The 15,680-nt window shown below is 41.2% G+C and overlaps 1 protein-coding gene across 4 annotated transcripts; it reads right to left on the bottom strand.

The window, feature by feature from the left end:
• Window positions 1-496: 496 nt before the first annotated feature.
• Window positions 497-14,331, bottom strand: LOC115634416 (homeobox protein 2). 4 transcript variants are annotated; one of them, XM_030532121.1, is made up of 6 exons: window positions 14,199-14,331; window positions 3,436-4,322; window positions 2,907-3,219; window positions 2,517-2,858; window positions 2,280-2,441; window positions 497-2,220 (listed from the first exon to the last, which is right to left on the bottom strand). In XM_030532121.1, the coding sequence occupies exons 2-6, from the start codon at window positions 4,320-4,322 to the stop codon at window positions 1,804-1,806; spliced, it is 2,121 nt and encodes a 706-aa protein (XP_030387981.1). In that variant the 5' UTR covers window positions 14,199-14,331; the 3' UTR covers window positions 497-1,803. The 4 variants fall into 4 exon arrangements, with proteins under 4 accessions (XP_030387981.1, XP_030387980.1, XP_030387982.1 ...); XM_030532120.1 differs by lacking the exon at window positions 14,199-14,331 and adding an exon at window positions 13,476-13,612; XM_030532122.1 differs by lacking the exon at window positions 14,199-14,331 and adding an exon at window positions 8,715-8,808.
• Between the last annotated feature and the right edge of the window lie 1,349 nt (window positions 14,332-15,680).

The raw sequence follows: 15,680 nt of genomic DNA, 5'->3' as shown, positions 1-15,680 counted from the left end.
CTGCCAATAAAAAACAAAGTTTTAACAAATTTGTAAACTAATTACTTAGCTTAGATTAAATTCTAGAAAAGTCGAAACCGAAACAAAAACCTGTACAGCTAAAGAATTGAAATTAAAACAAACGGTACAATTTTCTTATCAGTTCACAAAGCATGAACTCGACAATTTGTGAACCACATGGACGGATGTTAATCTGAAGTTAAAGTGGCGCTCAATCTTGTCGGCCAGTTATGTTTGAGGCTGCATACAACATACTCGTATATACTCGTGACGTCAGCGCCGCAACTTCAGTTGCAAAGTATCTAGGGAGCGGGGAGAGGTGCAGGCCACACGAGCGCAATTTTGATTTTACACTAGAGTTAACTATACTAATCAACAGTTTCAGTTTTGTACAGTGTATACACGTGCACGTGCATATACACACATATACATATATACATACATACATATATACATATGTACATATGTGTATGTGTGCTTGCGTGCAACATGTATGTATAGATTTTAGATAAACTATAGTTTATATAATGCTATATCATAGGCATCTAAGGCATAGTTTTGTTAAACAATAAACATCATTTTCTTTAAATTGTTTTTGTCACCAATTATTTACAACAATTTCGTATCACATTTGTTTTTCTCGTTAATTTCTTTGCTTTGATGCACAGTGGCGTTTTGTCTATATGTGTATGTGTATGTGTATATCTGTGTGTGTGTATGTTATATTTATTTATTTAAGTGTGTTGACTGACGTCTGTTGTATGCATACTTTTGAGCGGCACTGTGCGATGTATCAAATGTTACATGGTGCATTTTAAAAACGCTGCATTTAGTTGTTTATACTTGTATAACTAAATGTCTATTATTCATTAGAGTTACTAGAACTAAGTAAAAGGTACGAGTATAATAATCAAATTTTTATATCGCATATTTCTTGTTTTAGTTGTTACTAATCTTTTGCAATTCACTAAAATTGTGTGTTTTAAAAGAGGACTCTCTGTGTATAATTACATATAATAAACAGGTTATACATATACTATATGTATATGTATTTAACGGTTTCTGTGTTGTATATTGCCATTGAACGGTCGCTATGTGTGTATGCTTGTATGTATATTTAATAATATAATTAAGCTTTGTTCATTCTGTTCTATTAAACTCTGAAAACATAACAAATTTAAAGCCTTTGCTGCGATACAAAGAGGCGATTTAACTTTGCCCCTTCAACTGTTTGTATGTATTCATACGGGCTTTTTTCTAATCCTTGCCACCTTTGAGGCGTTTTGGCTTTGATTAACTTGTTGCCTTACATCGCCTTACGTTACGTTACGTCACTTCACATTACGTTTCGTAATACGCTCTGCCAGTTGAACTGGAGGCGTTTAATCTTTGATTTGGAAATTATTGCCAAGTACTCGAGTGTTTTTGTATTTTGGTGTCTATGAGACACCTCCTACTTACACTACACTACAACCTAAGATTACACTACATAACAGGATAGGGAGGGTTTTTATGTTTCACGGTTCGTTTGTCGTTCCTTTAATTTTGGGATAAGGTAACTACGTAGCTCTCTTAATTTTTGATTTTTCATTTTGCACACAAACATAAAATAATATTTAGAGCAATTAACGGTAATCCGTTGTCAGCTCTGAGCATTAACTATGCAGAATACTTCTTACTACGTTGCCTCTGCTTGGGTTTGGAAATAATGCGATAAATTCGCTTTTAATTCTGGGATTCTACTCAAACTTTTGTTTGCAATTACATTCCGGCTGCGTTGTGGCCGCCGGAGCACTTTGGCTGCTATTGGTGACTCTTGCTCAGCAAATGGGAGTTGAACTCGTAGACATTGTTGCACTGCTCGCCACAGATATTGCACTTCCATGGATTGCTCTCACAGTGACAACCCTTGTGGAGGAAATAGAGTGTCTCATCGGGGAACTCGATGCCGCAAAAGTGACATGTGAGTATTTGCTTCCGACTAAGTAGCAGATCGCTCTCTTGACCTGTCGATGTGATGGTGCCGTTGCAGATTGGCGTCGAGTTGCCACTGGCTGGACCTTGAGGATTAGGCGTGACGCTGGGTCCGCTCATTGTGTTCGGCATGGTGTTATTATTATTGTTTTCAAGAGGCGGCGCATTGCGAGTGATGCGATTATTGGCCTTGGCACAGATGCGACGCTTCAGATCCTCACGGAGAAGCGATTTAAGTGGCGAGACCTGAAAAGATGAGTTCTTAGCCATAGCTTCCAACAATCTGAAATTCTAGCTGGACCTACCTTGATCAGTGAGGTGATTTTGTTGTTGTTGTTGCTGCTGCTATTGTTATTGGAGGAAGAGTATTCTGAGTCACTGTTGGCATCGCCAGCTATCAAACAAGCTCCTCCGCCATTACTTTGCTCCTTGAGAGTTACTTTGTCCGGATCCTCATTGAGCGGCTCCTGTTTAAACAAGTAATTTAAATACAATTAGCGACATCAACGCTTTAATCAGAGAAATGACGACAAGGCACATGCCTGTTTGATCGGAATTAGACTGATCGAGGGCGTTATATGATTCTCATGATGATGATGGCTCTTAAGGCTGCTGAGACTCGTGCTTGATGAGATGGGTGTGGCCTTCGTGTTGCAGTCCATGGGAAGATCCTGCGGTGTCAGCGAGACCGGCGACTGTAAAATTAAAGCACGCTCCTTAGTCTTGTGATCACCTCCATTCAACTCCAAGCCGCTGCCGCTGCCGCTGCCATTGACATTGCCAATGCCATTTCCCAGCTGGCTGTTGTTATTGTTATTGCTGCCATTGTTGTTATTGTTGTTGTTGTTGCCCTGCAATGCAGATTCACGCAAAACGCAAATCAGCTGTGCGCTCGTAAGCAATTGATTTAAATATGTGATTTCTCAATTTACATTAAAAAGCTCCGTTGCTCCATTCTCATTCAGTGTCGAGATCTCCACGTGAGGCGTAAGGAAGTGCATGGGTGGCGTCGCATTTTCCAGAGAGCGCAACGATTCGCCACTATCGCTCTGATGACTGGGCGGTACATTGTTGACATTATTGACACTGTTGGCCGCTGCGGCCGCCACTGCCGCTGCAACAGGATTAAGTCCAGGCACATAGCTAGCTGCAGCTGCGGCCGCAGCAGCTGACGCCTGCGATTCTAATGCCAAGAGCAGGGAAGAGGTGCCCCCCGGACCCGGATTGTCCAGATCAATGCCATGCCTGCAATCAAAACATTTACAAATGTACATTTCAAAACATTCCAACCTCTGAATATTATTGTTATTAATTAATACTTAATTATAATAAAAATAATTGTTTGTATTGTTGGGAATACAGATTGTATGAAATCCATGCGTTCATTTAGACGATTTGTTCCATCATGCTGATCTTGAACGAAAATACGTAATGATTTCGATTATTTGTTTCTCTACTTACCGATTGAAAAAGTGAATGCGCAGAGATTTCATAGAACCGGCTCGATAGCTGCATAGAGGACATGTTTTAACCAAATCGTGCTGGCCCACATGCTCGTTCTGGAAATGTGCACGCATCGCAATTTGACGCTGGAAGCCGCGGTTACAGATGGGGCAGTGATAGGGCAGCGTCTTGGTGTGCGTGGTAAAATGTTCAGCCAAATGGTCCTTGCGGAAAAATCGCTTCTGGCAAACACGGCACTCGTACGGCTTTACACCTGTGTGGCGCATCTTGTGGCGTCGCATGTTGGCGCCGTTCGAAAATTTCATGTTGCACACATCGCACTCGAAGACCTTGCGTGAGGCGGCATTACTCGCGGAACTGCCATTACCGTTGCCTGCCGGCGATGATGAAGAAGATGAATTTGAGCCACCGTTGCCACCGCCATTGTTGACCACCAGTGATCCACCGGAGGTGTCCACTGTTGTCTTGCCCGCCGGCGTTGTGTCCATGATGTGATTGACGCTCATGTTCTCGGGCTCACTATGTTCTTCGGTCTTCAGCCGGACTGCCGCCTGGCCGGCCAGGCACTGCACCACATGAAGCAGCAAAGAGGCCCTCGAGCTGGTCTCAAAATTGTCACAGCGCTCGCATCGGAATGTCATGGGCGGCGAAGGTGCAGTGGTCAGATTTGTGGGCGTGGGAGTGGGGGAACGCGCTTCTGGCTGATCTGCTTCCTCGCTCCGACTGCAGGCGCTGGCCTCCTTCAGGCTGCGCAATGCGTGCGCATGCGTCGCTGCCAGCGCATTGTGATGCAGCAGAGCCGCCGGCGTCATGTCGACTATCAGGCCATTGTCTTTAAGAGCCAGCTCCATGCTGTTGGCTGCCGTGCTGATGGTTTCGGCCATCTGAAAATGTATAGTTAGCAGAGACATGTTAAAAGTTTGGCCACACCCAAGACTTAGGCATCAAATTGCAACATTGCGCTGCGGTTATGGTATTTCAAGTGCTTCCCAATAGAAGCAATGACTACACAAAAAGAAATCACCCAATTCCAGAACCATTCCATAAATACTTCACGAAAACAGTTACAATTTTAAAGGCACACAAAGATTACGCTTTCTGCATATATGCATATATTGCAGAGGAAATCTCTTGATCGCCCAAATCAGTTGTTAATTTAAAGCGTGCACACATGTCGCAAATGTTCGTTGAGTTTTTGGGGAAAGATCAGAGTAACAATAAGAGAGTGCACAATCCATGAATGAGTTTCCCGATCAAAAACAAACGATAGAATAACCATTTTGAACACCTTATTTTAGCAATAGTCTTAACTATTAAGATATTTAAGTTAAGAGCATTTATATATTGGGACATTACGACACTTTTAAAAATGTATTCTGATGTCGCGGCTTTAATTTCTTTGAGTGTAGCCGAGAGTACCTACTGTGTGGAGGAGGGCGGACGTTGGCAGCGTCACTCTAATAAGCCAAATTGGTGTCAGCAGCGCTGCCATGCCAAAACAGTCGCCAAGCTGCTGGACCTGTGGCGAATTCGTCAAGAACGACAACAGCAGCAATACCAACAAAAATTAAAACGAATGCAACGGCAGACCATTTTCGGGGGGCAACGGACGTTGCACGTTGCCATTGCAAGTTTTCATTACTGAGGCAGCTGCCAGTTGTATGTTTGTATGTGTGTGTGTGTGTGTATGTGTGTGTGTGTATGTGTGTGTCTATGTAAGTGCAACTATGAAAATACCAAAGTTATTGGGGCCAATTGCGGGTCTTGCAGGTGGGCAATCATTGAACTAACACTCATACACCCATATATGTATGTAGATACATACTAGTAACAACCACAACTACAAGTACAAATCAGTCAAAGCTGCAGCATGTTAAGCTTTTGGCGCTAGTCACAGTTTATGGTCTGGTCTGGACTGGTCTAGTCAGGCCTGGCCTGGCCCAAATGTGCCGCTAACATGTTGCAATAGGTCACAGGGTGGCACGACACCATGACAAACAAAAATCAAAAACGCAGCCAACTAACAAAAAGTATCTTCCTCTTACAACTCCAACACCTCTCTTCATCTTATTTAATATAACCTTGAAAGTAAACTTCAATTCAGAGCAGATCATCAAAGCCCCACACACATCTAGACGACCTCAGTTTTTCCAGCATTGTCTTACGTACGTATGTACGTAGGTATCTAAGTATGTATTTATATATTTGTATGTGTGAGTGTGTCATTCAAATTCAGGGCGCGCTTTTCATCATTTCAGTTTCTTTTTAGACATAATTACAAATTCACTTTAGGCCCAAAACAGAAATAACTGGTTTTTTATTACTCAGTGCTAGCAGCTTCTTTTGATATGCCAATGTAGACCCTGCCACCAGATATCCATGCTTACAGACCTGGCCACTTAAACACTGTAAACTTGTAAGCCTTAAAAATGTAGTTTGCATTTTGAAGCTCACCCCGCGGCTATTATGGGTATATGGTGTATATGCACACACACACATTATAAATATATGGTATTCATAGTTCGGTGGTGGTGTGCGCGCTTTTTGAAAAAGACGCAACTCAATGGAGTCATTGGGTCAAGTTTTAAAGTGCAACTGGGTCACACTTCATCATAATCACCAGCGGCGGCTGCTGCGACGTTAACACAGACGCCGAAGCCGACGACGACGCAGCGGCCGCGCACACGAAAAGTCAACAAAAGCCAAAGCTGCACACACTTAGCCCCTTTGGAACCCCTCCACTCACAGACACCCATCGCCCGCTCTAGGGTGTCCCGCATTTTCACCCAGCATTAAAGGTGTTCCCAATTTGAAATACCAAAAGCGAAGAAAGAAAATGTAAAGCGCTTTTGGTTGGCTTTGGTCTAAAAATGAGTGCACACACACAAATACACACAAACACACACACACACACACACACCTACAGACAGATACAGAGACCAGCGACGACATAATTGGAACACTTTGAGAGCCCTTAATGACGTTGACGTCGCTGCCCGTTTTTTTTTTTCTATGTAGCCCGTCTTGTAGGCCAAATTAATCTTTGTATAGCTTAAGCCTGAAGTTTCAATGCTCACGATTCAAATTCAAATATGAATCAATGACTTTTGTCGACTTCGACTATACGAATTATAATAATATGCATGAATATAACATATTTGACCTTAACAGCATTCGCCTACCGGTTTTCTAGTGGAATGGAGATTGAGATGGAGATGAGCATGGCATGCCGTGTCCCTCACTTGCTCCAATTGGCACAAAGTGGCACGCAACGAAATGAGTGAGTCAGTCAGTCTGTCTGTCGGTCGGTCGGTCTGTCAGTCTGTCTGTGGGACTGACTCGCTTGATTGGTTCGCTTCGGTTTGGTTCGGTTCGGATTTCGGGTAGGGTAAATCAATGATCCATTCCCAAGTATTCCCCCAAAAGCAGAAGCGGGCTCACACACACATTGTTGTTCTGTTGTGTGAAATGCGAACAACAACAAACAGAAACACACACAGAAACCACTTTCCACGGTGACATACTTTTATGCTACGTGCTCTTTTGCTACTTTTGGCGCTGCTTTTATTACGAGCAGCGACGAATGCGATGAGTGCGACGCAGCGGCCTGCTACTCCCATAATAGAAAGTGGAACAGGAATTTCCCCCCCATCAATGCCAAAGCAAAGCCAACAGTGGCAGTGGCAGCAGTAGCAGCAGCAGCAGCAGCAGCGGCAGCGATGATTTCATTTTAGCTTGCAGCAGCGTTCGGCTCCCGCCGCGCTCTTGTTCATTGCGAAACACTTGCCACGGCCAACAAGCAAATGGCAATAACAACAAAAACAACATGCAGGCAAGCAACACGGCATGAGAAAAGCAGGCAAGCGCCAAGAAAATAAAAATGATGGAAACAACAACAAGAAATAGTTCAGCCAGTGGGAGCAGCAGCAGACCAACAGAGCAGAGCGGAGAGCCGTCCAAAGCGCCAAAGAGCGCGCATGTAAGTGTGGGAGCAACGAGTGCTTTTGTTTATGCTGCAGGTGCAAGCATGTCGGCAACTAGAACAACTACAGTGCCGAAGTAATGTGGGATTGGAATTTATTATGAACTGAAAAGTAACCTTTGTCTGCATCGAAGCTATATACCCTTCATGATTTGGCGCGATCTGCACATACATAGTATAATTTTACATTAGAAGGTTATCATATCATAACGCGATCCACGAGAGATCCAACATCATCATATCTGGCAACAACAATTCCAACATGAAATTTGTTTATATTTTTTTAAACCAGTTTTCGATACAAGGCCCCTTTATATCACAACTATGTGATTGAGTGATCCAACATCTTTCTATTTCTTAAGTCGCTCAACTTGTGCAGTTTTCAAAGTTTTGAATTGTTACAGATTTTGAAAATACACCAACTTTTTACAAAAAATGTTCTTGAATTAGGGAACAAGCCCTCTTATCTGTGTCCAAACCTCGTTCTTATAGTTGTATATGTACCTACTATACGTGTATAATGTTTTATGCGATGGTTCCATACAAACTTACACACCAAAAACAATCAAGCTTGTTTATATTTCCAAATTCGGCCGAATAAAGCGAAGTGGAAATAGGTTACCAATTAATAATTGATCTGTTGGATCTTCAAAGTTAAGTTATAGTAGTTTGCTTAATCCAAATATCAACATCGTTTTTCGGATGTAATTTACGTGTATTTATTGATAATTTATTATTAATTTCGATTCACATAATCTGATCGAATTCGGTAACCGGAACAACTTTTCTTTGAAGGGTATAAAGATTTAGTTTCTAATTTATGGCAAAGCAATAGCCACAGCCTAGTTTAGCCGACGAGCCTACCGACCAACCAACCGACCATCGCCCACCCGCTGCTCTTCGACCAATGCTTGCGCTGATTTCGAATGGGTTGGCGCGCTCTCCGCTCTCTTTGGTAAGTGGCACTGACGCTGTCGTATAATTTTTTGTTGACCTAATTATACGCTCATTTTGATTCACTTGATTTTCTCTGCTCTGCTCTACACAAACACACACACACACACATTTCGTCACTACAGCAAGTGGAGCAGCCGCTGCCTACAGCAGCTGTCTGATGAACAGCACCATGCATTGACGACCGCAATTTCTTGTGGTTACTGGGACGCATTATTGGGATGCATAGAACGAAAGTATACATATGTATGTAAGACTGTAAGACTGCATATATGTATGTACATACAAATACATATTAGCCACATAAACAGTTCTGGCATGGAATCGCTTAACTACTCACGCGCTCTGCTGGGCATACCCTGCTGCTCTTACAAATTTTAGTTAAAGCACTTTTCTTGATCTACAGATCAATTATATTTTCATTCGCATTTCCACAATGCATGCAGCACCTGCAATGTGTCCCGAATTTCACTCAACACTCTTTATTCGTGGATGTATGTATGTACACATGTATATACTTAGTTATGTACATCCATATGTATATTATATTTAATGTCTGTGTTTCAAAACAGAGCGTAACCGAGAACGCGCGAGCAAAAGCCGCAAGCCACGACGAGCAACGAGCAACGGGCAACGTGAGTGTGACGTAGCTATCTATGACTAGGCAGAGCGCCAAGTGCCGCGTTGATTCCGTTTATTTGCGATGACGACGACGCGCACGAACGAACTGAAACCCAAGCAAACTGCAATAGCAATAGCTGGTGGAAGTTCAAAATATGTGAGTGTATGTGTGTATGTATGTTTATGCGGCAGCAGACCAGACTGGCAGTTTGTTTGGTACGGAAATGACAGAGGCGTCACGGTGCCCAAAAGAGGGTTCAAGACCTTCTTCAACGATGTATAAATAGGCAGAGATTGACCATGGAACATGGAAATATTTTAAATTAACGAAAACTGCTTGAGCTTAAGCTACAGAATATAAATAAGAAAGGATTGCTTTAGTCGAGCGAACTCAACCCTTTACGAACTTTTTACACTTTTTAAAATTTATTTAATATATAACAAGTAAGTCATAAGTTCATTTGTGTATGTGTGCAGTACAGAGTTGAGCCAATGCAACAACAACAGCTGCGGGCAGATTACACGTATGGCTATAACTTCCTTGCGTGCATACAGACGGAAATGGCTATATCGACTGGTCTTGTTGTACTGATCAAGAATATATAACTATGAGGGGTCTGCCATGCCTCCTCTATGTGTTACATACATTTGCAGAAACTAGTACGTACGTATATACTCTTTTATTTTTTGGGTACAGAGTATAAAAATATGTATAGGTTGATAAATTACATACATATGTTTATATTTGTGTTATATTTGTGACACTTGTATGGAAAATGCACATAAGCTTAATATGAGTTTTATTCAAGAAAATAGAAAAACCCCTATACACAAACGCCACTGATAAAGATTTGCCAATCGTTGGCGCGCTCGAGCTCACACACACAGGCATACAAAAGTACAGAAACCACCACAAACACAACAACAACAAGAGCAAGCACGCAGTCAGTCGGCTGGCGCAAGCAGCAGAATTTGAAATTAGGTCAACAGGTTTAGAGTGGTAGTGGGCCTAAAGAGCGCTGCTGCTGCTGAAGCAACTGAAGCTGCTGAGACGGTGACGGAAGCGACGACTGCGACTGCGACCGAGGCTGCCTACGCTAGTTACTCGAGCGTTTGGCTGTTTCTGTTGCCTTTGAGGTTTCTTGTTGTTGCTGCTTCGAGTCTTTGCCTACGACCTCGGCTGTCGTTCGTAGCTGCCTCTACCTTTGCCGTCTCCTTCTCTGTCTTCACCATCATCAACGTCAACAACATCCAAGCCAGCGCCAGCGCCAACGTCAACGCCGACGCAATATGCGTTCGCTTATTGCACCACAGCAGTCTGTTCAGTTGCAATGCAGGCGCTGTTTGCGGGGGAGATGCACAATTTGAGCTTTTTACAAACACACGCACACAGACACACACACATACACTCAGAATTTACAAATTGAGCACACAGCTTGTGGAGCTGCGAGTGGGGAATAGCTGGGAGGGAGGGCGCAGCATGGCAAAGTTGCGCCCGTTTCCATTACATGCGAGTGCGATAGATATCTGCGAACTCGGCCATGCGTCTGTGTGTGCTTGTACGCATGCATGTATGTATGTATGTACATACATATGTGTATACTGTAGCATTTGGGGAATATTGTGTGCGTCAGTTAGTGCACAAAATTTTGTTGTTGCAAAAATATGCATTCACATACATTCACACACACGTGTTCTATGGGACGACGTTCGCGTTGGGCGCACTAACTTACATACATACATACATATGTATGTATGTATGAACGTCTGTAGGCATCCACCACTGAAATGGAAACTTACTTGCACACATTTATCTACACAAATGTGGACAAACATACATACATACATATGTAAGTATGCATGCATATGTTAGTGCAGTCGAACTTCTCTTAAACGAATTGACCGAGGACCAGGATGAAAATATTGCTATCGAAAATTCCTCCAAACGAGAGCGAAATGTTTTAATTGTATCTAAATATAAAACTATTTTTTAAATTTACAATTTTAATAAATGCATTTAGATTTATCTTGTACAAAAATGCTGAGGTATCAAAACCACAGTTCAATTTTCCTAATCAAGTGAATTTGGCTTAAATTAAAACTAATACAATTAATAGTAATACAAATAGGAGTATATAGTACAAAACACACATTAATATGCATATTTGGACTTTCGTATGCATTTCGAGTTCAAAAGACCCAGCATATAAAATTTGACGACTATAGCTCTTCTATTTTCAGCGATACAATCATACAATCTGATATACGTATGTATCTACGTATGTGATATGTACATATGTACATGTACATACATATGTATGTATTAAATGCAAGATACAATCATACATTCTGATATACTTACGTATGTATGTACGTATGTAATATACATACATACATACGTACACATGTACATACATATGTATGTACGAGTAAGTTCGATTCGTCTTGACATTTTGATCGAAATTAGAAACTTTGTGAGTTAGGTTGAAAGGGCTGGAGTGGCTAGGGGCGGTGCCTACAAACTTGGAGCAGAACTTACTGCACAAACCTTATGATGGTTGTAACGTTTAGCTAAGATCTGGCCAAAGGTTACTGAGGAAATAAAATAAATGTAATAAAGCGGATGAGTTACCTATTGAGATTTTATTGATATTATTGTATAAATTTTGTACATTCGTACACAAACAACTAAGCCGAGAAATTCAAAATTTAATAGCAAGTGGACATCACATAAGGTTTTACATTAAAGACGGTAAACTTTTTATTGTTGCGCAACAGGTTATAATAAAGTTGGACCCTTTTCATTTTGCGGCATTTAAAGGCGAAATATTCTAATCTTTCTAATCTATAGTATAAGTATAATACAGATATCAGTATTATAATTAATACATTTCAGATATTCAAATAAAAAATTGATTTTTTTAAAATTTAGTTCCACATTTAATTGAAGCCATTTCTTATTCTTGGAATCCTATAAACAGAAAGGACCATAGCAGAATTTTGATTCTGAAACTATCATTTTTTCGTTTACTATAGCACTTTAGCATACGGACCGAATGCCGATGTAGAAATGTTGAAATAAAGGCACATATGTATACATATGAGTTTTACGGGGAGGGCTCATTATAGAGAAGTTCAACTGTGCCTACTAGCGGACTTTTGTCTAACTTGAATTTGATTTTATTTTGTTAGGTTGACTCGTTTTGGCGCTGCTTCTGCTGCTCATGGTGGTGTCCGTGAGTTGAGGCGTTGCGCCTGCCGCGACCGCTACCGAGTTTCCACATACTTCTTAGTTGGTTTCTGTGTCACAATCACACATTCATCGATGCGAAAAAGCAAGCTACATAGGTAATGAATAGAAGACAGACAGACAGACAGACCGACCGACTGACTACCACACAAGACACACACAAGCAAGCGTACAAGTAATGAACAGTTCCCAGAGCGCCGCAGAAACAGCCACAAAAATATAGCCACGATTGACGCTGACGCTGCCACCTGCAAAGCAGCAACGCGAGCAACACGGCCAACGGCAGATAATCCCAGTAGAAATTGAAACTGGCTGCGGCAAGTTTAGAAACTGGTATAGAAATATACATAGTCAATCGACCTTGTAGGAGTATTTTGTCTTAGAGCGCGCGCGCACCCGTAACTGGGCCAACGCGATTGCACTGAAATCAGGTGGGCGTGACGTAGGTAAATGTTGGCCAATGCATGTTTGGCATCTGTATATGTATGTATGTTTGTACAAATACAAATATGTATGTGTGTACATTTGTGGTTGGGAACGGTTTAGAAGCCAATCTGACGGTTGAACTATAAGTCTATTTAACACATGCATTAATAATCAATACAGAATCACACAAAAATGTGCGCCACAAAATTTCGCAATTTGAAAATCCAAAATAGCCACTTAATATTTCGTAATTGAGCGCCTAGAAGCCCGCAAGTTTTTTATAAAAACATTTTTTTTGTTTTTCTAGCAATAAAAAAAAGAGACGAGACGCGCGTTGTGGTTTTACCTTCGGCGCAGCTGGAACATTTCGCAATGCACCCAGAAGAAGAAAAACAACGTATTTGGCAATTTTTTGATTTTGAAATACCACCACCAAGCACAAGGTGCATTCTAATAACAAACTCACGCAAACATATGCACATACATATGTACACCAGTGCACTGCACTGCACTCACACACGCATACAAAAGCACACACAATAGGCGCTGCAATTCTTGGCTTGCTTGTTTCTCAATGGAAGTGGAAGTTGTGGTGGGCAGCCGCCACAACAACTACAACAACAGCAACCTGAACAACGCAAGGTGCAGCAGCAGCAACAACGAAGGCCTACAAGAACCCAAACTTTGCACTCGCCGCTATGAGGTTGCTATCAACTACGACGTCGCTGCTGCCTGCCTGTGTAAATTGTTGTTTTGTAATTTGCGTACATTTGGAGTAGTTATCCAACTAACCCCCTTCTTTACCTTCGCTCCTCTCGCACGGACTCACAAAGAGACAGAGCGGTGTAATTGTTGTAACTGGAACAATGCGGGTAGCACAACAACAGCAACAACAATAAGAATAACAAAAACTTGAAACGAAAGGGCAAGCAACGAGCAAAAGTTAAAGCTTAAATAATAACAATAATAATATCGGACGCGCACACGCGTGGCCACAACCGAATGGGCCAAAAGACGAAACAACACTAAAAACTAAACCGTCTGTGCCACTCGCTGCCTTTGCTCGATTTTGACTGTAGTGGTGGTTGTGTTTGTGTGTGGTAGTGCAGCGGCGTTTGCGCGCTCACAGCAACAACTCAAGCGATTCCAATTCTCAAGGCCTACAGATTTAGGCCAAAAAATAAAATACAACTATAACAACAACAATAGCAAGTGGCAGGCAGCTTCATACAGCAAGTTTGCAGCAACAATACTTAAGCCTCCGCTTGATTCGAAGCACTAACGTTCTAATTGAGTTTTCATTTTTAGCTTTGATGGGCCTGTCGTGATTGTGCAATTACCCACTGCAACGCAGTTTTGCAAACAATAAACAAAATTCTTTTAAAACGCCGCTTCGAATTAGTCATAAAGTCCAGCACATTTATCGAATAATACGACACTTACACGATCAAACAAGATGAATCACAGGTGCAACCAAAAATGTGCACTAACATACATCTAACATATTAGTTTTTAGAATTTACTTACGTTCAGTTTTCAGCTGCATTTATTATAATACTTTAACTTCCCATTGAAACAAGGGCGCTCGCTGGTGCCTGACAAATTCGATAGTCATACCAAATTCGATAACATTCATCGTCAACCCAATTTCAATATAAGTGCGTTTCTCGGCGCATTGCAGGTATTGTGAGTTGCTCCGCATAAAAAAATTCTTTGCACAGTTCAAAACCGCGAAAAATACATAAAACAAGAAGCAAAGTGCAGTTAAAGTTTGGGCTCATGTTTGTGTATTGTTTTCTCCCTGATTGCGTATTGTTTTGTGACTTAAAAATTAATGTGAAAATTCCACAAACTGCTGTCTGGAGCGGCAGTCGGACTCATTGTAATTACTTGGCCATTGGTTTATGTAAGAGTGAAAGAGTCAGCTAGCTCGATACTTGCAGAAATGGCGTCGAATTATGTGCACATGGCCAAGTTATCAGACGATAACTACTGTGCGCTCGTATAAATAAATTATGCCTCCGAATCGCGCAGCCGTGTCCTATATTGGATTATTTCAGTAATTAGAGAAAAGTGCTCCCTATGGAAATCGCTTATAAATTTCATCATCACTCTGGTGTTGTTCACCATTTTGTCCGGTTTTTCAATTCCGCTTTGCTCGCTTCCTTCGGTTTCAATGCCCTCGCATTTAGTGTTGATAATCGCAGACAAGTGTCTCAGTGTTGTGAAATGTCGCATTATTTATACTAAGTTAATTCCAGTTATTCTCCTCAATTTGTTTATTCAATTATGCATTTATGAGTTACAAGAGAGCTTATTATCAATTTTTCATATTAGTGAGTGTTATGTTCTGTGCAATTTCGCCATCTGAAAATGGTAACGCTGTTAAACTCAAAACTGTGAGAAGTGCGAGTGAGATGTATATATGTTTAACTTTGCGAAGACCGAGAAAAAAGCAAAGTAGAAAACCGAAGCGAAGAGGCCGAGAGTTTATAAATCAATTTTTTGTGTATGCAAGAGGTGTAAATTCATACTACAAATAAGGTATTAAATCGTTTCCTACAAATGCAGCTAGTGAAATGTATACCTTTAGTGTGTGGATAATATAAGGATTAGCAGCTGCTCATTAAAGCTAAAACTTGTGCAAGTGATTAATTGTAAATATTTTTGTGAAACGTTCCAGTAAGAAGCGGCTTAAAGTTGTTCCTCAAGAGATTTGCATAAAGAATAAAAAGTTTTGTAGTACATAAAATGATTTCAATAATATACAGAAATTGACTGAGCGTTCACTACGCTTTACTGGAGATCAGATATAAACAAGGGATAAAAAAGGATACATATTGAATGTATACATACATATATATGTACATACAAATATATGTATATACATACATATATGTATGTACATGTGTTTCTAAAATGCACTTTGATGGCATCGACACAATCGCTTGCATTGTCTATTCAACCCTCTTAGCTTGCCGCACCACCCACCCCCTTTGTGTGTGTGTG

The sequence above is a fragment of the Scaptodrosophila lebanonensis genome, unplaced genomic scaffold, assembly GCF_003285725.1.
Source record: "Scaptodrosophila lebanonensis strain 11010-0011.00,11010-0021.00 unplaced genomic scaffold, SlebRS2 tig00000001-arrow-pilon, whole genome shotgun sequence".
In the NCBI taxonomy this organism is placed as follows: Eukaryota; Metazoa; Arthropoda; class Insecta; order Diptera; family Drosophilidae; genus Scaptodrosophila; species Scaptodrosophila lebanonensis.
The sequence above is the reverse complement of the archived record's forward strand: the minus strand, read 5'-3'. Positions and strand labels throughout refer to the sequence as shown.

Coding starts and splice junctions, on each gene's coding strand:
- LOC115634416 (XM_030532121.1), bottom strand. CDS start 4,322: ATGGCCGAAACCATCAGCACGGCAGCCAACAGCATGGAGCTGGCTCTT. Junction 2,859..2,906: donor GAGCAACGGAGCTTTTTAAT/GTAAATTGAGAA, acceptor ACGAGCGCACAG/CTGATTTGCGTTTTGCGTGA. Junction 2,221..2,279: donor AAATCACCTCACTGATCAAG/GTAGGTCCAGCT, acceptor TCATCTTTTCAG/GTCTCGCCACTTAAATCGCT.